This window comes from Myodes glareolus, chromosome 13 (assembly GCF_982192425.1).
Source record: "Myodes glareolus chromosome 13, mMyoGla1.1, whole genome shotgun sequence".
Taxonomy (NCBI): domain Eukaryota; kingdom Metazoa; phylum Chordata; class Mammalia; order Rodentia; family Cricetidae; genus Myodes; species Myodes glareolus.
In genome coordinates, this window is record NC_142038.1 from 24,917,518 (window position 1) to 24,942,281 (window position 24,764).

Here is a 24,764-nt window from a genome sequence, read left to right on the forward strand (position 1 = left end):
TGGCAGAGGAGAGGAAGGACCAGTAGGAACTGTGGAGCCAGTCTGACTGGGATTGACTCTACTTTTGCCTTGATACTGAGTGAATTAAATATCATTCCCGAGTCTTCATTTCCTTTAAATGGGGAATATTCATGGCATCTACGTCATAGGCCCCCATATGATATACAACTTTGCAGTCTACTCTTTTTTCAGTGTTGTAGTGTGGCTGTGTTTCCATGCTCATTTCCATGGCAACAGCCATTCTCTCTAATTGTTGCGCGGAGTTCTGTTAAATGGCAATCCTTGCCGAATCATCCCCATGAAACTAGACATAGAGACTTAAAAAACCCAAAACAGAAACAAAACAACGACAAAAAGGCCTCAGAAAACATTTCATGGAGGTTCTGAGGACTTTTCTTGCAGAAACAAACACCTGAGCTTTTATGAATTTGTGACCTATCATTGGGCAAAGGACAGTCCAGGCCCAAAAAGAAAGAAATTATAGGCAAGAATTTATTTAAGCTTTGGTAAATATTTACTGAATGCTTATTATGTTGAAGGACTGGAATAGAAACTGGAAATAGAATAATAAACAGGAAACAGCCCCTCTTCCAACGTGGCTGAAAGCCTAGTGATTTGTATGACTGGGGAGGAGGGTACAAACGGAGTTGGATGGAATTGAAGGGGGCGGGGTATATTCTTGCTTGTTTTTTACAGGGGATAGTTCAAAAATTGCAGGTTGGGTAACTTCTCTGGAGAAAGCTTGCCAGGTGACCTAGCCTAGGTATTTGTTGAGGCAACCCAATCTCTATGTAATTTCGATAAAACCGATGCAGCTGTGACTCAGTGGCTTCTGCGTTGTGTCTGCTTTTTGGTGGAAAACTCTTGACACAGCAGCAGCCTCTCAGGGAATGTTCTGAAGCATTTTGCAGCAGTTAGTAAAATACAAGTCACAGAGATGGGTAGAGAAGCAGGAAGCATCATGGATGTCTGCAAACATATGAGATCTAAGCCCTGTTAGTTTATCAGTTAAGGGGTGAAAAACAAAACAAAAACAAAAGCAAAAAACTATTTCTAGCCCAGGAATTGATGTGAACCTGTGATGGCCCAAAAATGTAGTTGCAATCCTTCCTCGACATTTCTGGATAAAGCATTTTACTGAAACGTTTAAGCTATCTTAATGTTTCAAGGTGAGAAAATATGCTGTGTATCGAAATAAAAGAAGGTCACACAAGGTGAGACACCCTAGAACATGAGGTAATGTTAGATGGGTAAGCTAAAGTCTCATTGCTTGGCTCACTGTAAAGGGTCCTTTTACCTACTCCGTAAGACACATGTCCCTCTAAGTGGACACAGATAAAGGTGCTGAGTGGACAGAGAGCCATTCAAGAGACCTGGCGAAAAAGTTGGGTTCAAGGCACTTGTCCAGGTCATTGTCCTTTGGAATGTTGTTTTGGCAGTAAGGGCTCCACACAGGTCGGAGGCTGTTTGTCTTTAGTACCATGTCAAGAGCAGATGGAGGTGAAGGCAGAGTTCAGACATAAAGAGGGTAAACAGCAGAAAGAGTTGGAAGTGATAGCTTCTCTGATGTCAGCTTGGAACGCTAGGGTCTCCCAAGGAAGAAGCAGGCAACACACTTCAGTAAACAGCAAGGTAAAATGGTGGTTTCTACAGGTTGCAGCCATTTGAATCTTTAAAGAAAACACAGGGTTGGACAGTGCTATCTGCTGAAGATGAAGGAAATATGACCTCACAGATAACAGAATGAAGTTTCCCCCATCCTAATGTGCACATCAGTCCATGGAGGGCGCTGCCAAGATCAATATAGAACACTCTAAAGCCTGCAGCAAAAGCTTCCCCAAACTCTGTCTTTATTGAGTCCTTGGAAGATGAACACAGTGGACCATAAATGAATCCCTATACTGAAATTCCACCTCTGTTTAGCGAAAGCCTGTGATCGGGGACCAGCCTGACCTCTGCCAGCACTGTTCTCCCCAGCTGTCTCAGGGATGGCCACATGACAGGAATCCCTCTGAACACGAGCGATCAAATAGGAATGACGTGGATTTCTCATTTCTAAAAGAGAGCATGGCCTTTACTTTGTGTGGTTTAATGGTGCAGTAGGCAAAGTTCTACTTTATTTTATGCTAAGTTATACGAGATTGTAAACATTCCGCTGTTTTTCACACATAAAACTATGAAATTCAGTAATTCAACCTGTTAGGCTAAATTAGGTTGAGAAAATACAAGTTTGGAATGTGTGCTTTCTTTGCGTTTATGAAGTTGAGCTTTGAAACAGAATGTGACATTAGAGATCTACAGAGGCAGAAGGCGTAGACCATTGCCATATTGCCAGGGTTCTAAGGCTACATCCCCTGAGTTTTACAGTAACCACTGATGTAAAAATCACATTAGAGTGAATCTGGAGTATAGTAACACATGTATCTGGGAAAAAAGGACACGTTTGGGGGGGGAATTACAGAAGAGTAATTAAAAATAAGATGTAGTTCATAATAAAAACTGATTTAATTTAAAAACTTGGAAAACAAGTGTAAAAGTTGTAAAACACATATTTATTGGGGGCTGGAGACATGGTTTGGATGGTTGAGAGAGCTCATTGCTCTTCCAGAGGATGAGTTCAATTACCAGCCCCCTTGGGTGGTTCACAACCCCCTGCCCTAGGGGATCTGATACCCTCTTCTGCCTTCCACAGGCTCCTCTACACATGTGACATACGCACACATATTCAGATCACATGAATACAAATTAAAGTAAATCTTTTAAAAAGAAGTAAAGTTACTTAGACTTTCTTACAATAACTTTTTCCCTAAGGGGACTAGGCTTTAAGTTAGTTATTCTCAACTTGTGGATTGCAACCCCTTTGGAGTTCACATGGCAGATATCCTGAATATCAGATATTTAAATCACAATTCATGATAGTAGCAAAATTATAGTTATGAAGTAGCAACAAAATGACTTTATGTTTGGGGGTCACCACAACATGAGGAACTGTATTAAAAGGTCACAGCATTAGGAAGATTGGTAATGCTTTAAATCATTATGTTTTCCATTGAACTATAACCGCTTCCTGGAATATAGTGTGGTGATTGGACCCAGGCATTCAGTATGCACGAATCTACTCATGGTGGTGAGCATTTTCACTTCTGCACTCGAAGGTGGTGCTGGAGAACTACCCATCACACAGAGCAACAGAACGTGATCCTTTGTTCTGACTGTACACAAATGCCAACTCGAAATGGGTACATCAGATTGGAAACTAGACATGACTACCGGAAAATGGAGGGGAAATGCTTGAAGACATTGGTGTAGGCAGCGACTCTTTCTTAGGTAGGATCCCAAAGGCGTGGTAAGATCGACAAATGGGGCTAGACCGAACTAAAGAGCTTCTGCCGAGTAAAGGAAGACTGAAAGACATTTCCAGGTCGAAGAAAATATGTGTAGCTATTCATCTGATGGGATAATATTCAGACTGTCTAAAAGAACTCAAAATTTTGATGACCAAAAATGTCAAAAGGAGACAAGGATCAAGGACACATATTCTTAAAAATAATGGCTTTATACAGATAATGACATATTATAGTTATAATTAAAAATCAAAAGAAGTTCTCCATTCTAGTGGGGAGACATGTAGATTGTTTTGTGAATTGTCGAGCTTTATAAAAGTTATAACAAAGTGGATATCTTCAAGTGAGAATAAACACGTACCCTAAGATGACTAGTGATTTCTGGGTCAGTGAATGAATCCAGCAGACATTAACCTACAGTCTCCTAGGCTGTGAACTCACTTGCTCAACAGAGAAGAAATCACCGAGGACAAGGGAAGCAGGTCCAGGCTGGACCTTCCCCCAGCTCACTCTCTTCCTGAGTTCCTATGCTGTTGATATGAGAACAGGTTTTGTCTTGGTAGACCCAGGAGCTGTGGGTTTCAGTGCAGGGATTTTATTGTAAAATAAACTTCTTTCCTTCCACTGTCATCCCCCCCCGCTCTTTATTCTTTTTGGTGTTAGGGATCAAACCCAGGGCTTTGTCGGGACTAAACCCATGCCTGCCAACCCCTCCAATCTTTTAATATGTTTTCATGCAGTTTGATCAAGTGTATATAAGAATGTGTGTTGTTTGTTCAGCTGTAATCACAAGGGGTAATCAATAGTTTTATTCTCTTAAGCCAGACAATTAGCAGCATAATATGCTTAAGCTTCAATATAAGGTTTGGGATTTAAATTTAAAGATGTGAGTATACATGTGCAGAAGTGCATGATATAAAATATTTTCAACAATAAAAGCAGTCATTTATTCTTTTTTAAACATTGATGAAAATTATTCAGTTAGTCATGATGCACTCCGAAATTTTTAATATAAACACACACATATGAAGTATAAAAGAAAATTCTACCTTTTTATATTCATTTAAAAGATAAGGTCCTAGTTTGATAATCTCCAACATCAGAAAAATAAATAAAAAAATTACCAAAGAAAAAAATGTAAAATATGAACAAGACAAATAAGAGGTAGTGAAAATTTAAACTGATGATCACCACAATCAAATTGTCTTACTATTAATCTATTCTGCTTTCCGTCGTCTATGCTATCAATAGCATCTCCAGTTGTTTTGAAAATGTAAACCATTAAAATCATATACTTTTTCTTTTATATGCAGGAAGTTTTCTTTAAATTGTTTTAACTGGTTTGAATCGTGGCTATGATTTGAGAAAATCCTGTAGATTGTGTTTCTCCTTCATGCTTTTCCTTAAAATTTCACTTGTTAAGCCAGTTTCTTTTGTACTCTACAGTATTGTATTTTTTGAAGTCCAAATAAGTGCGTGGCTGGTTCGGTGGTGTGCTGACGACCTTATTTGACTGCTGTATCTAGCTCTGGATCGAGATGTAAAGCTAATCTAGACAATGCCCAAGCGTGAGAGCACACTCCTATCTGAATGTTTTCCTGTTAACCTTTTTGTCATATATTTGAATATTTTGGGGTGTGCATACAGAATCTAATGCATCTGATAGATGACAGGAATCAGTGGTGAGCATGTGGCTTGGTCCTGCTGAATTGCCATGAAGAAGGACGGGACCAGCTTTTGCTTAAAGAAGAAGTAACTTTTGCAACTGCCTGGAGGAAGCACTGGGGCTCATCTGCGATGGAGTCAGATAGAGGGAGAGGAGCGCGCACACACTGGTCTGAACCCTCTCTGAGGATCCCTTTTGGAGATACTTGCAGTTTGAACCGGACATGTAACGGGGGGGAAAAGGCTTTCACACAAATAGACAATGAATCAGGTGACATAACAGCCCCTTTCCTGTCTCTCATTTCTTTGATGGTTTGGCTTCCTTGGGGGAAAAAAAAATCTACGATTGTTTAATTTGTTTCCTGTTTCATTGTGTATACTTTACAGCTGCTTCTCCCTCTTCTTAATTTTTTTTTAAATGACCAGATTTTGAAAGGACATCCTTTCTAAAGGCTGAGTTGCCCGAACCGTTTTGTCGCTTGTTAGAGACCCTACTTTTTCTAGTGTTGTGGTGTTGTGTGCAGTTTTGGCAGCTGTTGAAGTAAGCAAACCCCCGGTGCATGAAGAGTACTTAGGAGACATGTCGTGGAATACAGGCTCTAAGCATGTAAGATCCTGTTTGCTGGGCCATTGGAGGGATGTCATTTGGCCTCCGCTGCAGGGAGGGAGGGAGGGAGGGTGGGAAAACCTTTGGCTCTGAGAGCACTGAGCCTTACCAGCACAGCCTAAAGGACGGTGTTGAACTACTGTAGAAGGCTGGCTGAACGTGTGCACAGACTTTATTAATGGGGAAATTATCATCCATCTATGGCAACATGGGTGCTCTTAGAAACGTGTGCAGCCATCTAAACAATTCCATATTTGCAAGAGGTTTTTCACCTTTCTGTACTGATAAGTTATCCAGGCGAAATCTAAAATCTATCTTTTTGTTTTCTACTTGTAGAATTGGGTTTTTTTCTTTTATAATCAAGTGCTAACTTTTATTTTTGGAAAATAAAATTTATTAATGAAGCAAGCTGAAATGTTTACGGCACAAGGCGGGGGAGAACTGGTGTTTGTGGGGTACTTCTCTTCCCTCATCAACTGCTTTTTAATCGTGTGTGCTCTGAGCCTGACAAAAACCTTGTGTAAAATGAGAAATTCCCGTCACCTGTTGTAACCTTCCTAAGGAAATCCCCTTATCATTTAACGTAGTTACAGCTAGGGAGACAGGAGACCACATGACAGCCTTACCCAAAGATGATTGTTTCGTTCCTCTGAGCACTTTGATCTGTGTTTGTATTGCTCTGTCCACAGCAACATTCTTGAAGCAGGAACAGTCCTACAGGGGACTGGATGGACCCTTGACAGGAGAGGGTGCCCGGAGCACACTGTGCAGCCATAGTGTAATGGCTCATTAGTGCTAACAAATGTGCCTCATCTCTGTGTCCTGAGGACAGGCGCATTGCATCGCTCTTGATAAAGGAGACGACTTTACCTTCTAAGACTTTTCTAACTCGAATTGCCATATTGCCAAATTCAAAGACATATTTTGCCCGAGATGGAGATAACTCACGCCGATATGGCATTTTTTATGTCTTCATAAGCTTGGATCACTCCTGAGTTGTCTCTTCACACATATGCAGAGTAAAGAGGTACACTTGGCAATTCATATTCATCATATTCAAATGTGATTATTTTAGACCAAAATGGAAGTAAATTCAGGTTTTTTTTTGTAAGTTGTTTTTGTTTGCTTTTGCTTTTTGAGTTTAGGTGTTAGTGAGATATTGCTGCATAAATATTAGCCCAACGGTGAGTGCTTAAAACATCAAACCCCGCTTAATCTTTTTTGATCCAGGATTCAGAGTATCTGCCCTGGGTCGTCTGATTCAATGTCTACAACCAGGTCTGCAGTCAGTACAGACAGTGGTGGACTACAAGCTACAGCTGGGCTATTGGTGACTGAGGCTGGCCCTTGCTGGAATGCTGCTTCCTTACTATGTGAGCCTCCCTTAGGCAATCACCACAGGGCTGTTGGCTGCCTTCTGAGTAAACAAGAGATGAAACAAAGCAGATGCCAAAGTCACAACCAAAATCCTTTTGCACCTCAACAAGGAATCCCAGGGTTTTGTTTTTTGTTGTTGTTGTTTGTTTGTTTGTTTTCTGTATTCATTGGGAGGGTAATCGGGCCAGCCTGCACTCAGGTGGTGGGAGTAAGATGCCACATAACAGACCTAGTAGGGCTTTCCAGGACCGGCTTTAAAACCTCATCTCTTCACTCAACTGCGATATCTCAGTTTTCCTCTTGAGCTCTTTGAACTGCACTGTGAACAACGGTAATTGGCAGATGATTTGATGTCAACTTGACACAAACTGAATCCATTTGAGAGGAAGGAACCTCAGTTAAGAACGCCTCCATGAGCTGTATGCAAGCCTGTAGGGCATTTTTTTTTTTATTAGTGATAGATGTGGGAGGGCCCAGCCCATTGTGAGTGGTGCCTCCCTTGCGTAGTGGTCCTTGGTTCTATTAGAAAGCAGGTTGAGCAAGCCACGGGGAGCAAACTAGTAAGCAGCTCCCCTTCATAGCCTCTGTATCAGCTCCTGCCTCCAGGTTCCTGCCCTATTTGAGTTCCTGTCCTGACGTCATTTTGTTGATGAAGAGCAATGTGGAAGTGTAAAGCAAACCCTTTCCTACCAACTTGCTTATTGGTTATGACGTTTCATAGAAGCAGTAGAAACTATGACTAAGACGGTGACTTCCTTATGGCTACACACATGTTCACATGCGCCCATTGACATATATCACACACAACACCACACATAACTTTTTTTAAAGTAACTTTCTTTCTTTTCTCTTTCGCTGACTCTTCCTGACGATTTAAGATGCCCACACTGATTTGGGCTATCGGTGGCTGAGGCTGGCCCTTGCTGGGAGCACTGCTTCCTTACTACATGAGCCTCCCTTAGGCAATTCACCACAGGGTTGTTGGCCTTCTGAGTGAACAAGAGATGAACAAAAGATGATGAACTGCTTCCATTCCAGCATATCCGCTTTAGGCTTCTGGTTGTGCCTATTTAAGGTGGCTTTACTATCAATTGAAGAGTACAAATTGTGTAGTGCAAGTGTGCTGTGTTCTGTGCCTCTGCCTCCCAAGTGCTGGAATTAAAGGTGTGCCTCCACTACCCAGCAAGTGTGCTGTTTTAAAGTATGTATAGGCTTAACAATCAAGCATTTTCCTCTCATGCTTCAGGCTTTATCCTCAGCCTGGAAAAAAATGTGTATGGTACAGAGTATGCAGAAAAAAATTGTATGTGTGCTAAGGACTGCCTCGTATGTACTAATTACCATATGTATTACCTCACACATTTAGTTTTTGTGGTGAGAACCCTTCAACTCTACACTCTGAGCATTACTCAAGGTATAGGGCGCTTCACTGGCACAGACTTCTTTTAATTCACTCCTTCTAGCAGAACTTTGTGTGGTGAATCAAAATTTCCACACTTCCCTGCCATTAGCTCCCCAAAAACACCATCCGACTTTCTACTTTTATTATTTCATTTTTATTTTAGGTTCTACATATGCATTTCAACCCTCACCTTAGTGGGTACCTGAAACTGGGGACCATATCAAATCCCCTTCCATAGCACTGGGATGCTGTGTAGTCAGTTTTGTGGCTGAGAATGCCAGGAAGTGACTGTGGGGTGGGTAGTCTATGCTCTGTGGAGCCGAAGGGTGGAGGTTGACGCGTATCTTAAGTGGGATCATGTTGAATGCTATAAGGGTTTACCGTGTCACCAAGAATGGAGCAAGTTTGAAAACTTTAAATTACTTCTGGAATTTTCCATTTTATATTTTCACTTCTGATTTTACTTTTTAATCTTTGTTTTGATTTTTTTTAGTGAAGGGTTTATCCATTTTGCTTATCTTTATGGAAAACTAACTTGAGATTTGATATTCTATTGTTTTTCTCGTCTGTCTCATTGCTCTCCCGATCTTTAGTATTTTCTATCTTTTACTAACATTGAGCTTAATTTCTTGGTTTTGTTCAGTTTCTTGAGTTATGTATCATTAGTCTCAGCTCTTCTTGTTTTGTAGATGTTTACGAACTTTTTCTTAGAATTACTTTTGCTGCATCCTGTACGCTCCAGTATGACTTTTGTTCCCTTTATCTCAACCTATTTTTACATCTCCCTTTTATTATCTTTCTTGGTCCCTTGATTGTTCAGAGGTATTGTTTTGTTGTTCTTCTTTCAGATTTCAATGTATCCATTAATTTCACAAAATTCCTGTTAGCCATTTTGAGTGCTGTAATTCTGTGATCAGTAGTGATATGTGATTAACGTTAAGTCTTGCTCGAATTGTCAAACCTGGTTCTGTGGCATGAGAAGTGTTGTCTCCTGGAGCCTCCTGTCTACGTGCTTGAGAAGAACATGCACTGTGCCGGGAGATGGAGTTGTCTGTCCATCGATAGTAGGCTTGTTTAGTGTACAGTCAGTTTACGCCACATATTTCATTATCATTTTTCTGTCTAAAATGTTTGCCTTTGATGAAACTTGGGTACCAGACCCCTACTCTTATTGTATTATAAAATCTCTTTCTTCTTCATACCTGTCCGTATTTATGAATTTAGGTGTTCCTATATTGGGCACAAACATACCTACAACTTTTATAGCCTATTGTCACATTGTTATGATATAATGACTTTTGTAGCCTCATTTTATGTGGTAGAAGTATAAGTACTCCTGTTTTCATTTCTGTTTGTATATCTTTTCCCATCCTTTCACCCCAAGTCTGTTTGTCCTTAAATGGGAACAGAGTCTCCTGTAGGCAGCATGTAGATGTTTCTTTCTTTTTTACTATTTTGTTGAAAATAATATTTTCCTCATATAATATATCTCAACTACTGTTTCCCTCTCTCTACTCCTCCCAATTCTCTATCACTTCTACCTTTTGGTTCCACCCCCTCCCTGTCTCTCATTAGAAAACAAACAGGCTTCTTTGTTGTTGTTGTTTTTGATTTTTTTAATTTATTAGATTTTTTTTAAAATACCAATCCAAGTTCTTATTCCCTCCCCTCCTCCCATTCCCTCCACATACCCTCCCACCCCACCCCTACCTAATCCTCAGAGAGGGTAAGGCACATTGATTTGTGGAAGGTCCAAAGCTCTCCCTACTATATCTAGGCTGAGCAAGGTATCCAACCAAAGAGAGTAGGCTCCCAAAAAGCTAGTACATGCAATAGGGATAAATCCTGGTGCCAGTGCCAGTGGCCCACAGTCTGCCCCAACCATGCAACTGTCAACCACATTCAGAGGGACTAGTTTGGTTCTATGCTTGTTCCTTCCCAGTCCAGCTGGAGTTGGTGAGCTCCCATTAGCTGAGGTAGACTGTTTCAGTGGGTGTACCCATCATGGTCTTGACCTCTTCGCTCATATTCTCATTTCTCCTACTCTTCAACTAGACTTTGGGAGCTCAGTCCAGTGCTCTGATGTGGGTCTCTGCCTCTGTTTCCATCAGTTGCTGGATGAAGTTTCTATGGTGATATTTAAGATAATCATCAGTCTAACTACAGGGCAAGTCAAGATCAGGCCCCAGCTCCTCTATTGATTAGGGTCTTAGCTGTGGGCATCCTTGTGGATTCCTGGAAATTTCTCTAGAGTCAGGTTTCTGGTAACCCTATAATAGCTCCCTCAACAAAGATATCTCTTTCCTTGTTCCCATCTCGGCCCTTCCTCCATCTCGACTATTCCTTTCTCTCAAGTTCTCCTCAATCCTCCTCTTTTCCCCACTTCTTCCCCTTCTACCCTCCATTCTCCACCCACCGTAATGCTCCCAATTTTGTCAGGCGATCTTGTCTGTTTCCAATTTCCAGGTGGGTCTATATACAAACAGGCTTCTAAAAGATAATAATAAAATAAAATAAAACAAGACAAAAAAACTAACATTCCAGAATAGATCAAAACAAACCGAAGGAAATGAGCCAAGAAAAGGCACAAGAACCAGGTATAGATGTGTAGAGCTAGTTCTTTGTACACTCAGGTATCCCATAGAAACACTAAACTGGAAGCCATAATACATAGGCAAAGGATCTATAATGCAAAAAGAGAAAGAAAAAGAAAGAGAAAAAAATTCAATAAAATAATAATAATAATAATAAAGTCCTTGCATGATGTTATGAGACACAGAAGTTTCAAGGTACCATTGAGTTCATTTTTCTGTTGGCCATCTACCGCTGGACACAGAGCAGTTTGTTTTCCCAGTGAGACACCTTCAGAGAAAACTAAACTGTCATTTGCACGTAGTTATCAAGTAGATCTAGCTCCTGGGTTTGGGATAGAAGCAGGCGTCCACCTCTCCTTTCAACTCTAGGACCCTATCTGGTGTAGATCCATGCGGGCCTTGGGTGTCCTGCCTTAGTCTCTGTGAGCTCAGATGTGTGTGGATCAGGTTGATTTAGAAGGTTTTCTTCCCTTGGTGTCCTCCATCCCCTCTGGCTCTCACACTCTTTCTGCTCCCTCTTCTGTAAGGTTTCCTGAGTCCTGAGGGTCTGGGAAGGGGATTTAATGCAGACATTCAGTTTAGGGCTGAGTGTTGCGAAGTTTCTCTCTCATTCTCTGCGTATTGTCTGGGTGTGGGTCTCTGTATTTGCTCCCATCTGCTGAAGGAGGCTTCTCTGATGGTGGCTGAGCAAGGTACTGATCGTATTTGTCTTTCTGGGTCTGCTTTACCTCACACAAGATAATTTTTTAATAGTTCCATCCATTTGTCTATGAATTTAATTTTTTTTAATGGCTGAGTAATATCCCATTGTCTAAAGGTACCAGATTTTTTTTTAACCATTCCTCTGCTGAGGACATCTGGGTTGTTTCTAAGTTTTGGTTATTAAGAACAGAGTAGCAATGAACATGGTTGAGCAAGCGTCTCTGGTAGGATGAAGTGACCTTTGGGTATATGCCCATGAGTGGTATACCTGGATCTTGAGGTAGATCGATTCCCATTTTCTGAGGAGCCGCCACGCTGATTTTCATAGTGACTGTGCAAGTTTGCATTCCCACCAGTAATGGGTAGTGTTTGCCTTACATTCTTGCCAGTGTAAGCTGGCATTTGTTTTATTGATATTAGACATTCTGATGGATATAAGATTAATTTTCAAAGTAGTTTTGATTTGCATCTCCAATAGCTAAGGATATTAAACATTTCTTTAAATGTTCCTCAGCTATTTTAATTTCCCCTAATGCAAATTCTCTGTTTAGATCTGTACCCCATTTTTAAATTGGGTTGTTTTCTTGATACCTAGTTCTTGAGTTCTTTATATCTATTTTGAATAATAGCCCTCTATCAGATATACTGTTGGTAAAAGTCTTTTTCCATTCTGTAGGCTGTCACTTTGTTCAAATGACAGTGTCCTTTGCCTTACAGAAGCTTTTCAGTTTCATGAGGTCCCATTTATCAATTGTTGATCTTAGAACCTGTGCTAACAGTGTTAGGAAGTCTTTTATTGTGCCAATAAGCTCAATCCTATTCCCCACTTTTTCTTCTATCATATTCGGTGTATCTGGTTTTATATTTGGAATTCCGTTTCATTTGGAACTGAGTTTGGTGTGGATTGATTAGTATGAATCTATTTGCAATCTTCCACATGCCAACATCAAGTTTGACTGGAACCATTTGTTGAAGATAGTATCTTTTTTCCAGATTTTCTTATCAATAATCAAGTGTTCATAGGTGTATGGATTTATGTTTCTGTCGTCAGGTAGGCTCTGCTGATTAGCATGTCTGTTTTTATGCCACTACCATGCTGTTTCTATTACTATAGCTTTGTGATACAATTTGAGGTTGAGGATGGTGAGACCTCCAGCAGTTTTTTGATTATTCAAAATTGTTTTTAGTTATCTTTGTTTTTTGTGTTTCCTTATGAAGCTGAAAATTGTCCCTTCAAGACCTGTAAAGAATTTTGTTGAAATTTTGATGGGGATTACATTGACTCTGTAGATTGCTTTTGGTAGGATGGATATTTTTACTTTAATAATCCTACCAATCCATTAGCATGGGGAATCGTTCCACCTTCTAATAGCTTCTTCAATTTCTTCAGTGTCTTAAAGTTTTTATCATACAAGTCTTTCACTTGCTTAGTTAAAGTTATCCCAAGGTATTTTATACTTTTTGAGGCTATTGTTAAGGGTGTTGTTTTCCAGATTTTTTTTATGTATTCCATTTTTCATTTGTCAATAAGAAGGCTACTTATTCTTGGGAGTTTATTTTGTGTCCTGCTACTTTTCTGAAAGTGTTTATCAGCTGTGGGAATTTCCCAGTGGAATTTTTAGAGTCACTTTTTTATATTATCGTATCATTCACAAATAAAGATACTTTGAATTCTTCTCTTCCAGTTTGTATCCCCTTGATCTCCTTCAGTTTTCTTGTTGCTCTGGCTGAAACTTCAAGCACTGTATTGAGGTATGGGGAGTGTGAGCAACCTTGGCTTGTTTCTGATTTTAGTGGAATTGCTTTGAGTTTCTGCCCGTTTAAGACGATGTTGGCTGTGAGCTTGCTGTAGACTGCCTTTTTAGGTTGAGGTATATCCCTTGCATCCTCCATTTTTCCAGTACTTTTATAATGAAGGGTTTTGGATTGTGTCGAAGGCCTTTTCTGCATCTGATGAAATGATTATGGGGTTTTGTCTTTCAGTTTGTTTATATGGTGGAGTACATTTATTGATTACATATGTTGAACCATTCCTGCAACTCTGGGATGAAACCTACTTGGTCACAGTGGATGATATTTTTGATAGCTCTTGGACTCAGTTTCCAAGTATTTTATTGACTATTTTTTTCCATCAATGTTCATAAGGGAAATTGATCTGTAATTCTCTTCCTTTGTTGAATATTTATGTGGTTTCATTTATAAACAGCGTCTGTCTGTTGAGTCTTTGTCTGTATGACCTGTTTATTGGTGAGGCGTTGAAGTCTCCAACTATCAGTGTGTGAGGATCAATGCATGATTAAAGCTGTAGTAGTATTTCCTTAATGAACTTGGGTTCCCTTGTGTTTGTTGCATGTACGTTAAGAACTGCAGTGTTCTCTTGGTGGATTTTTTTCTCTGATGAGTATGTAGTGCCCTTCCCTGTGTCTTATGATTAGTTTTGGTTTGATCTAATTTGTCGGGTGTTAAAATGGCTATGTCAGCTTGCTTCTTAGGTGCATTTGCTTGTAGTATCAATTTACATTCTTTTACCCTAAGATGATGACTATACGTGATGTCAAGATGTGTTTATTGGATGCACCAGATGGATATTGCTTTTGTGACTATTATGCTAGTGCATGTCTTTTTACTGGGGAATTGAGACCATGGATGTTGACAGCTATCAATAAGCAGTGTTTGTTGATTCCTGTTATTTTGTTGTTGTTGTTGGTGGTGGTGGTGGTGGTAGTAGTGTGTGTGTGTGTGTGTTCTCCTCTTCTGATTTGCTAGCCTGGGATTATTTATTGCCTATGTTTTGTTGGGTGCATCTAAACTCTTTAGGCTGGAATTTTCCTTATAGTGCTCTGCATAGGGCTGGGTTTGCAGATAGACACTGCTTAAATTTAGTTTTATCATGGAATATCTTATTTTCTCTAACCATGGTGATTGGAAGATTTGCTAGGTCTCATATGGAGTCTACAGCACATCTGTATAGGTCCTTCTGGCTTTAGAATCTCCATTGAGATATCAGGTAGTATTCTCATAGGTGTGTCTTTATATGTTACTTGGTCTTTTCCCCTTGCATCTCTTAATATTTTCTTTTTTACATTTAGTGTTTTGATTATTATGTTCCAGGAAATTTCTTTTCTGGTCCAGTCTATTTTTTGTTCTGTATGCTTCTTATTCTTTGATAGTTATCTCCTTTAGGTTAGCGGAATTTTTCTATGATTTTGTTGAAAATATTTTCTGTGTCTTTAACATGGGTTTCTTCTCCTTCCTCTATTCTTATTATTCATAGATTTGATCTTTTCATAGTGCTTCAGGTTTTCTGAATGTTTTAATGCTAAGATTTTTGTAGATTTAATATTTTCTTTGACTGAGGTATTCATTTCTTCAATAATGTCTTCATTATTCATTGAGATTCTTGCTTCCTTCTCTTTTATTATGTTGGTGAAACTTGCCTCTGAGGTTTCTGTTCAATTTCCTAAACTTTTCATTTCCAGATTTCCCTCTGCAAGCCCCAGTTCTGGGTTTTTCTTACTGATTCTGTTTATGCTTTCAGGTCAGGTCTTGAACTGTTTTATTCATTTTCTTCCACTGTTGGCTTGTACTTTTATAGATTTCTTTAAGAGAATTATTAATCTCCTCTTTAAGGACCGTTGTCATATTCATAAAGGCTATTTTAAGGTCTCTGTCCTGTTCTTCAGCTGTGTTGCAATTCTCAGGGCCTGTGGTTGTAGGGCTGCTGAGCTCTCATGAAGACATTGTTCTGGCTGTTATTGATTGTGTTTTTACCCTGGCGTCTAGGCTCCTAATTGTAGTTCTGGGTGGTGCTGTTTGATCTTGTCTTAGTTGGGTGGTTGTTTTGTTCCTTGGTTTCTGCCACCCTCTTTATTTCTTCAGACTGCGTGGTGGCTTTGTGTTGCTTGGTAGGGAACTCTTCTAGGATTCTGCCATGCGTGGTCACTGGGAGATCTGGGTAAAATGTATTTCTAGGTATTGGGAGCTGACTCTTAGGAATGGGGATGTACTAGAAGCAGGTGCTGAGGGAGTCCTTAGGAGTGTGTTGGGGGGAGCAGGGTGTTCTATCAGTATGTGCTTGGTCCCCTGGGAATGGGGTAGAGAGTGAGGAGAGGCCACAAGAGGTTTAACCCAGAGCTGGGCATGAGATTTGAGATTGAATCTGGAGGAGCTGAGGGAGAGTGAAGAGCTTCCCTGCTTCCCTGACTGGAGTGAACTGTGGTTTCCCAGGGAATGCCTGCTGGAACTGGGGGCTGGGATAAAGAGATGGGTGGAGAGAAGGAAGGGTTGGGAGGGAGATCTGTGTGATCCACTTGAGACAGGGGCTGAGAGAGAGGGCAGGTCTCAGCAGGTGGACTGCCACAGAGTTGAAGGTGAGACTGGGGGATTGGATTTGGAGGAAAGGCAAGAGGGTGGAGATCTGTAGTTAACCTCCCTGCTCTGCTCCCTTATTGATTGTTCTGCTGTCTATATAGCCATTGCTCCCTATCTTTTGTCTAGAGAATGTAATGCACTAATGATTAATGTCATTGTTGACAGGTGAGACTACTGTTGCGATTTTGTTATTGTTTTCCTGTTGTTTTATGGAAGCTCTTGTTCTGTCATCTGCTCTTGCTACCGTCTTTTTATGATTTGATCATTTTTCTTTTGTTTTCTTCATGTTTTTCTTTTCCTCTTTCACAAATATACTAGAAGCTTTTGCTTTATGGATACAATTAAATTCATGAAGAACATAGCATGACAGTCAATTTTAAGCCCAATAACAATGTGGCTTCATTTGTCTGTAGAAACATCTTCCTCTCAACACTTTCTGTTTTTATGTATTTTGATATTGTGTACTTATTAACAAGTTATTATTGCTAATTTTAATGGAGTTATTCTGTTAAATTTAAATTCATTCTTAAAATTTAAGAACAGAGACTAGGTATTTTAATTTTTTTTTTTTTTGCTTCACACTGTACTCAATACAATGGTGAACAGGGAACACTATTTATTGCTTTGAGATTGACTTGCCTATTTAGAGAGAGAAACCATGTGATTTTTGAAACCATTGCCCATGCAGCTGTTGTGTTGGCCTGTGGTTATTAATGCCATTCTCCTCTCTTCTCTCTTCCCAACTACAGCGTGTGCATTCCGATACAATGGGCTCTCCTTTGTCTACCTTATCTACCTCTTGCTCATTCCTCTGTTCTCAGAACCAACCAAAGCAACGATGCAAGGTAAGAGACTCTGACGCCACAGCATAGTAAACATGTCTTGGTTATGCTTCTGGACTCTCTGGGTTTGTCTTTTTTCAGGGAGGAGGCTATTATCTGGCCAGCAGGGGTTGGGGGTGGAGTCCAGTGTTGTAATCACTATCAGGTAGAATAGAACAAATTTGCATGGGTCTTTGTTACTTCCACAGCCATTCTTCCTGTGTGAGTTCCTTACTGAGTCAGGAACCTTGCTAAGAAAGTCTGGAATTCTGTGGTTAGTGAAAACTAACTCAGAGTACTGTCAATAAAAACAAGACATGTGGTAGGGCAAAACTGGCATATGCATTTGAATATTTTGTTGTTGGGGAGAATTTGGCCATTGAAAAGAGTAGAGGAACGGCTGGCCCATTGAAGGCTTTCAGTGGGAGACCTGGGTGGAAGCCTGGTTTTCTGCTATTCCTTGCTTTTACATCAGTCGAGATTTTTTTTAAACATGTCCCTCAAGTGCACGGTGAAAGCAGAGCTGTGCGGCAGAGAACACCCAGAGCAGGTTCCTGTGAAGCTTTAGATCCTTGCTCATTGCTCCGCGAGGCAGAGAAAACAACAGTGATGGTTTTGCAGGAGTCTAATTAGCTAGCCCATTCTGGCTTGTGCTCGCACTTAACAGAAGGTCTTCCACAAATACAAAAACAAAGCTCCCTCGAGCTGGATGAAATATACTGTTTTCACAACGCGTAACATTACAAGCCGTAAGGACCATGCCAAATGTTGCAGGTGAGCGAAACGGCTGTGTATGTCCTTGACAGGAAAAGGCAGTTAGGTTTGTCCTGACCTTCAGTGACGTGGGAAAGGCCATTTGTGGTGACCCCCTTTTTAGTGATGGGCTGGCTCTTCAGGATAAATGGCAAAGACCATGGTGTGCAAAGAACAGTAAACAGCTTCATCTTTCTCCTTCTCCCTGATCAGGGAATTTAATAATGCTTTGCGCAGTTGTTCTAGTAGTTTGAGCTACGGACGCTACACCGATTTTCCTCCCAGTCACGATAGCTCTGAATTGCTCACGTGCTTAATTGACCAAAATTAAGAAAAGCTGTAGAAGCTGAAGTTTGTGCAAATCCTTATCAAGCAGCAAATTCAGTGTTGGTGGAGCTCCATCAGCTGTAACCTTGCTCTAAAGAGTTCAACATAGGATTTCTGGCCCTGAAAAGAAGATTATAATGTCCAGGCAACTCCCATTCTGGAACTTGAGGCACGTGCTGCAAAGAAAGGTTTTGTGAGCCTTCAGAACACAGTGTGTTTAAAGTGAGCACTTTTATATGTTCAGTTGAGTTCTTTGATGTTCTGTTCTTACACAGGTAGGCTCCTGCTCTATCTGGAGATCAGGTAACCAGAATACCTTTCACACTTTTGTGACAGTTCTTGAATTCCCCCCCCGCCCAGTCAATACTTATGAATCTGTAATATATTCATACTGTAACAATTTTAGAGGTGCCCTTTGGGCTAAGCCCAGTACACTGAGCCCTGTGACTGTCAGGAAGGAGGTATATATGACACAGAACCAAAAACTACACATCCTCTGCAGGTGCAGACGTATCCTGTGAATGAAAAGTTACAAGGTCAGTGCACAGAGAGGAACACAGGTGTCTGCCGTTTCTGGTCTTACAAGAACAGGTTCTTTAGGAAATCCCTACACCAGCACCCGGAAGCAGCATCCGGGTGTTTCGTCTTCCTCTTTCCTGCATCTCAGTACCAGGAAACGTGACTGGTATTAATATAACCTCATCTGTTTGTTTGTTTATGTAATCTACATGATTTCTTTTATGATCTGTAAGACTCAAAAAATCCATACACTTCTAGGAACCTTGTGAAAAGGCAAAGTGGAAAGACATTCCCAGGTCATATGAGGTCATGCTTGGAGTCCATGTACTGAAGCCAGGTGCCTGTCACAGGAGCAAGAGGGCCTTCAGGGCAGATGTAGGCTCAAAAGCATGAAGCTGTGAACGTTTGAGTTCATAACCACATCTCAGGAATTATACGACATTGGCCAAGGTTCTCAGTAAGTTCTGCAATGTACCTCCCAGAAACACCATGTCCAAATCCATGTGTAAATTTGAATTGGTCCCAGGAGCTGATGCAAGCATTGTCCCTTGCCAGATTCTGTTTTACAGGCACACTGAGCTAGAAATGAAATACAATCGGAGAGTTCTTGAGTTGAAATAAACGGGTTTGGGGAGTGGTGAAGTACATGTCAGCAGTAGTAAGGGCACCCTTCTGCAGCACACGGTCCGTTACATGGGAGCTCCTTTCCCACTGGGAACTCTAAAGCAGTGGTTCTGAACCTGTGCGTCATGACCTCTTTGGGGGCTGAATGATCCATTCGCAGAGGTCACATATCAGATATCCTGTATATCAGATATTTACATCATGACTCATAACGGAGGCAAAATTACAGTTATGAAGTAGCAACAAAATAGTTTTATGGTTGGGGCGGTCACCACAACATGAGAAGCTGTATTTATTAAAGGATCCCAGCCTTAGGAAGGTTGAAACCGCTGCTGTAAAGTATTGTCAGATAGTCTCAGGACAGACTGAACTGTCCTTTCCTGCACTCCCTGGGCTTGTTTCCTGCCTAAAGCAACAATGAGTTAAAAGAGATCAGAGGTCACCTTCCAATAATATTGTGAAGGGTTTGTGGAAGGCTAGGCACTTCATTCATTAAATGGCTGAGATCGTTAAATGTGTGATTATCTCCATAGGACTGAATCTTTTGGGGTTCTTTCCTAAATCAGAAATGACTCCAGGTATTTTTTAAAAAGAAAATTTAATACAGGAAGTTCATTAAAGGTGAAAAGAAAACCAGGAACCCAGGGAGTATGTTCCGGCGGCACAGAACGAACCATCAACCAAGCTTCCATTTTTAACTTGGCGGGATATGTTTTGTTCCTCCAGGATGTGAGTTCTCAACTGTTCTCACCGAATATGGTCCTCCAGTGGCCTCCTACTTTGTCAGATTCTCTTCTGAAATGCATTGCATAGTAGATACTTTGTTGTAAATGAGTTTTTCCTTAAGATGGCAGAGCCTCTTTCCTTGCTGTCTAAAGGCCTTCCAGGGGCAGGTCACAGTAGTTTTTTTTCCTGGTGTTGCCGATGTTTGTCCATGTTCTTCAGTTCTCTGCCACTATATCCAAACCCAAGGATAGTCGTTTTACACAGAAGAAAGGTTTGCCGACAGGATTAGTAATTTAGAGATTTTAGTCAGCGGCCAGAGGACTCACTGCATTTGGTCCTGAAGAGAGGCAACATATTGTCTCGGGGAGTGCGACAGAGCCAACTGTTGACTTCACGGCTGAGATCCAACAAAAAAAGAGAGCAAGGGATAAGCCTGGGATCTCGCAGTCCTCTCTGAGGGCATGTGCCCAATTGCCTGATGGCCTGCCACTATATATTTACCACTCAGAAGGGTCCCTTCTTCCTCCCAATAGTGCCTACCAGTACTAGACCTAAACACACAGGTCCATTGCGGGCATTAAGACCCATTGAGAAGTCTGAAGGAAGCCACCTTACATAGACTCCTCCCCCTGACCAGGGTAGTTTGGCTCCAATGGTCATCCAGTATTTGTTTCTGAGTCCTGAAGGATGGGTAGTCTCTGGGTGGGGGAGGGGGTTATGGCAGCTCCAGCCGTCCCTGTCCACCTTCCTCTCTGTGCAGTTCTGTTTTCCCAACTCCCCGCCAGGCGTGCCTTCAGGTACACTGTCAAGTCATGCTCTTACTGTGCAAGTCAAACTGGGCCTCAGGTTCTGGGCGTATTGTTGTAGATGTTCATTCAGCGGACACAGGTGAGGCCGGAAGGCTGGGAACTCAGCAGAGGGGTCCACGTGGAAGCTAAGAACGAGACATGACGATGATCCCAGCGCTAAAGTCCAAGAATGCAGACACTCGTGTACGGCACAGCCTTCGATGAACTCAACTGGGTACCAATTCATGCGTCGAAGTGTTCCCCTTAACGTATAGGTATCCACCTTGGTTAGGGTTATTAGGCTCAGTGAGGACCAATGAGTAGAGAGAAGTCTAAGCAAAGTGTAAATTCATTCCACAGACAGTAGTTAGCTATAGAACCCATGTAGCTATAGAATCGTGGATTTTTAATTTTTAAAAAGATTTCTTTATTTCATCTGTAAGCATTTTGTCTGCACATATGCATGTACACTATGTACGTGTTTGATGCCCATGGAGATCAGAAGTCATCAGAACCCTTGGAACTGGAGCTATGGATGATTTTGAACTGCGGTGTGGATTCTGGAAATTGAAGCCAGGTCCCCTGCCAGAGCAAGTGCTCTTGATCCCTGAACTAGCTCACCAGTCCTGTATGTGGCTTCAAATTGCCAAATTCGTATATCACAATTTAAATACCCCCTCCAGAGTTCAAGCTGAAGTACAGTTGCCATGGTAATAGAGCAGAAGGTGGAAGTATTTTAAAAGCACTGGTAATGAGGGCCCCACACTCACACGTGAACAAAGGGCGTTAGGGTGGGCCTTCTAGAAGGATGACTCTGTCTCATATATGTGCTCTACAGTGTAGCTGCACACCATATAGGCCAGACCACACGTGTGTGTCATGCTCTTGGACTTCATGGCTTCCGGAACTGTAAGAAAACAATCTCTGTTCTTATAAATTGCAGAGTTTCAGTTATTTTCTTACTGTGGCACAAATGGACATTGTACTGTCCTGAACAGATCTCTCTGCCTGTAATGCATTTCTCTGGATCTTGAATTATAGCCATTTTTTTCATACATAGCTTCATTTCAGTTGCCACTTGCTTAGAAACCTCTTCCCTCACTTCCCTAGTAAAGCTGCCTTGTGCTTTTCCCACTTTCATTTACCGTGCTGTGAACCAGTTTTAATTTTTATCCATACTAATGCCTATGAAGTTATCGGCTCCACCAATTCATGGTAATACTTGGACTTGGAAACCCTAGATGTGCATTTGTATCTTTTTCTCTGGATGGCTCCTCAGTGTCCCTCTATGGGCTGAGACTTCCCCGTGCCTGGGTGAAACTCTAAGCATTTTACAGAGTTATGGCAGTAGCAACCTCCCTGGACACTTGAGCATTATAACATTCCTTAAACTGGTCAGTATAGAAATTAAAATTATAAATATTATTTTAAACTAGGTCACTTTCCATGTGTAGAAACCAGAACGGCACCAGGGTTTGAGAAGTTCATGTCTGTCAAGATCTTCATCCTCTTGCTCACACCTGCCTGGTCTGTTCCTGCCGTGGCTGAGCCATCTCCCTGTGACCATGGTAGTATCAGGGTAAAGCCTGCATTGCACATCAGTCTCTTTGGATTCTTTGGTTCAATGCTAACTACTTTTAAGTTTTCTTTTGGGCAAAGTGACTGTCATTTAGTTCCAGGAGGACAATTCATATTTATCCCCTAACTTTCTAACCTCCCACCTCTCCCCAAAGACATACAGAACATCTTTAAACTACCTTTGTGATTGCTACGGTCAAATTGTATTCCCTGAAGTTCATGCACTGAAAATTTAGTCTCCAAATTCACGTGTCACTGATGTGTGGAGGTGATTAGGATTGAATGAGGTTATGAGGTGAGGTCATGTGCCTCCATTCCTAGCTGCTCCAGAGGAGAAGGATGGTTCTGATCAGGTGTGCATGTGTTCTTCTCTCTTGCCATGTCATGCACCAAAAAGATAGTTACCGGCTCCCGTGCAGCTATGAGAAACATGGTCTTGACTTTCCAGCATCCAGGGCAAGAGCCAAATAGGTCTCTTCATACATTTCCTGGGCTTGGATACTTGGTTCTAAGTAGTCGGGATACACCGAGGCAGCAAGTACAAGCTGATTCTCTCTGCGGCCACAAGCCACTTCTGTTGATACTGTGTTCTCACTCTGGATTTCTCAAACAGCAGCTCCTTACCATCTAGCGTGTCCTGCATGTTCACGGGGTCTTCTCATTGAGGCCCCCTTCCCTATAGCAAACTCTCCCAGCTTCTCTGACTTTATTTTTGTGGCATCCACTAAGTGAAAAACCACAGGTTGCAAATAAACACCCTTTGCCATGAAGTTCACTGGAGACTGAACAAGCATTAGGCATGATGGTCACCTGGACGTTTAGGTCTCATCCTAAGTTTATGTAGTGTGTTTTTGCTCTCTTTTGCATACACATCAAGACAGCATGGATACACTGATATGTTTACTATTGTGCCTGGACTATAGGCAACAAACAATGCTTATAGAATGAATTTACCTCACTGTCTACTGTTCCAGAAACATGAACATAGTTATTCTCACCACAGTCTCTGTAACAGAAAAACTGTCCAATAGTTTATTGCATGCACAGGTCCTCTGGAAACAGAAGCTTAGGCTATGGCAGGCCATAGGACTGCTGTTCTCAATTTAATTAGGATCAGACAGTCATGAGTAATTGAAGACATCAAGTCTGCTAAAATGTTTTATGTGTCCAATTACAATGATGGGCATTTTATTTAAGCATGTAATACTGGAGGACAGGAAATGAGGCTTTTCTTGCTGTTCATAAACAGAGTGCTTTGGGTGAAGGATTGAGACAGGCCTCCATTAAATTCTTTAATAGCGTGTAATTAATTAATAGTTAGTAACACATGGCCCAGTGTTTCAGATTTAGGAGGCCCTAAGTTCTTCATGCAGGCACACAATAGATGTCTTATACTGTACATTCCAAGGGCGATGTACTGGTCAACGCGGTTGGCATTTTTTTTTCAGATGGGAGATAAATGCTAAAGCATATCTGGGTTGAAAGAAGGCAGCTCAGGTGCTCAACAAACTCAGTATTTTGAAGTTCAGCGGTATCTGTAACAGTGTCAGAGTAACACTGGATCCAAACATCTGGCATGGAGAAATCTTTCTCGTTTGCTAGTCTTCCCTGGAAGGCTATATTAGCTCTCTCTAAATAACAACAAAGAGTTAAGTGATTTGTGAGGGTCTTTAATGTTTTGCTCCTAGATATCTGGTAGCATTTAGGCTAACTGGCCTGTTGATAGAGGACCATTAGCACTGTGTATGTAGTAAGCACATCCTTTATTTGCATACATCAGTTAATTTAATTCTCACACTGAACTCTTAAAGGATATATTATTTCATCCAAAATATTCTTCCATGGTACTGGAGAGAAGGTTCAGCCATTGAGGGCACTCATTGTCACAAAGGACCTGGGTTCAATTCCCAGCGCCCTCATAGTGGGTCACAGCCATCTGTAACTTAAGTTCCAGGAGATCTGGTACTCTCTTCTGACTGTGGAGGGCACCAGGCACATAAACAGCTCACATATATGCAGTTAGGCAAAACAGTCATGCACGTGAAATAAGATAAATAAGCTAAAACCCCTATAATTCTTACAGATCTATATTGCAGGTGAAGGCTGGTTCCAGGTGCGTTGGCAGCAGGCCCGGGACACTGTGTGCACCGTCTGGCTATTGGTCTCTCTGGTGTCTGACTCATGCCTTGGGCAGGGCTAAGTCCTCCGGGGTCTTGAAAGGAAAGAAGGATGCCTGGTCAGTTAGTGGAGCCTTTTGGCTGATAGTTTGTTTGGCTCTGAGCTCACAGGTCTGGAAAGACACTATGAGTCTATTTAAGGGGGCGCAACAGATATTGATGTGGGCGGATGGCATATGTGTACATTACGTAAGACAATACATCACATTAAGTGAGGCCGGTTTCGCCTTTCAGCAGATACTAATCAAGAGGCTGTCCTTCACCAGGCGCTGTGTTGAATTTTGTGGAGACTGACGAGGTGAAGAAAGAGCCGCATTTCACTGGAGCGGCCTTTTCACACCCTGGGTTTTATGTAGCTGGCTGAGCACTAGCTTTCAGTGTAACTGTTT

At 41.4% G+C, this 24,764-nt stretch overlaps 1 protein-coding gene across 7 annotated transcripts in view; it reads left to right on the forward strand.

Annotated features, from left to right (window-relative positions):
* Window positions 1-24,764, forward strand: part of Piezo2 (piezo type mechanosensitive ion channel component 2) — a 373,285-nt gene that overhangs the window by 57,239 nt on the left and 291,282 nt on the right. For 6 of the 7 annotated variants that reach the window (XM_087896005.1, XM_087895998.1, XM_087896002.1 and 3 more), the window contains exon 2: window positions 16,812-16,907. The exons of the other annotated variant lie outside the window; for it this stretch is intronic. In XM_087896005.1, the coding sequence (XP_087752131.1) occupies window positions 16,812-16,907 (96 nt within the window). The remainder of the gene's footprint in view (window positions 1-16,811; window positions 16,908-24,764) is intronic. 7 annotated transcript variants of the gene reach the window in all.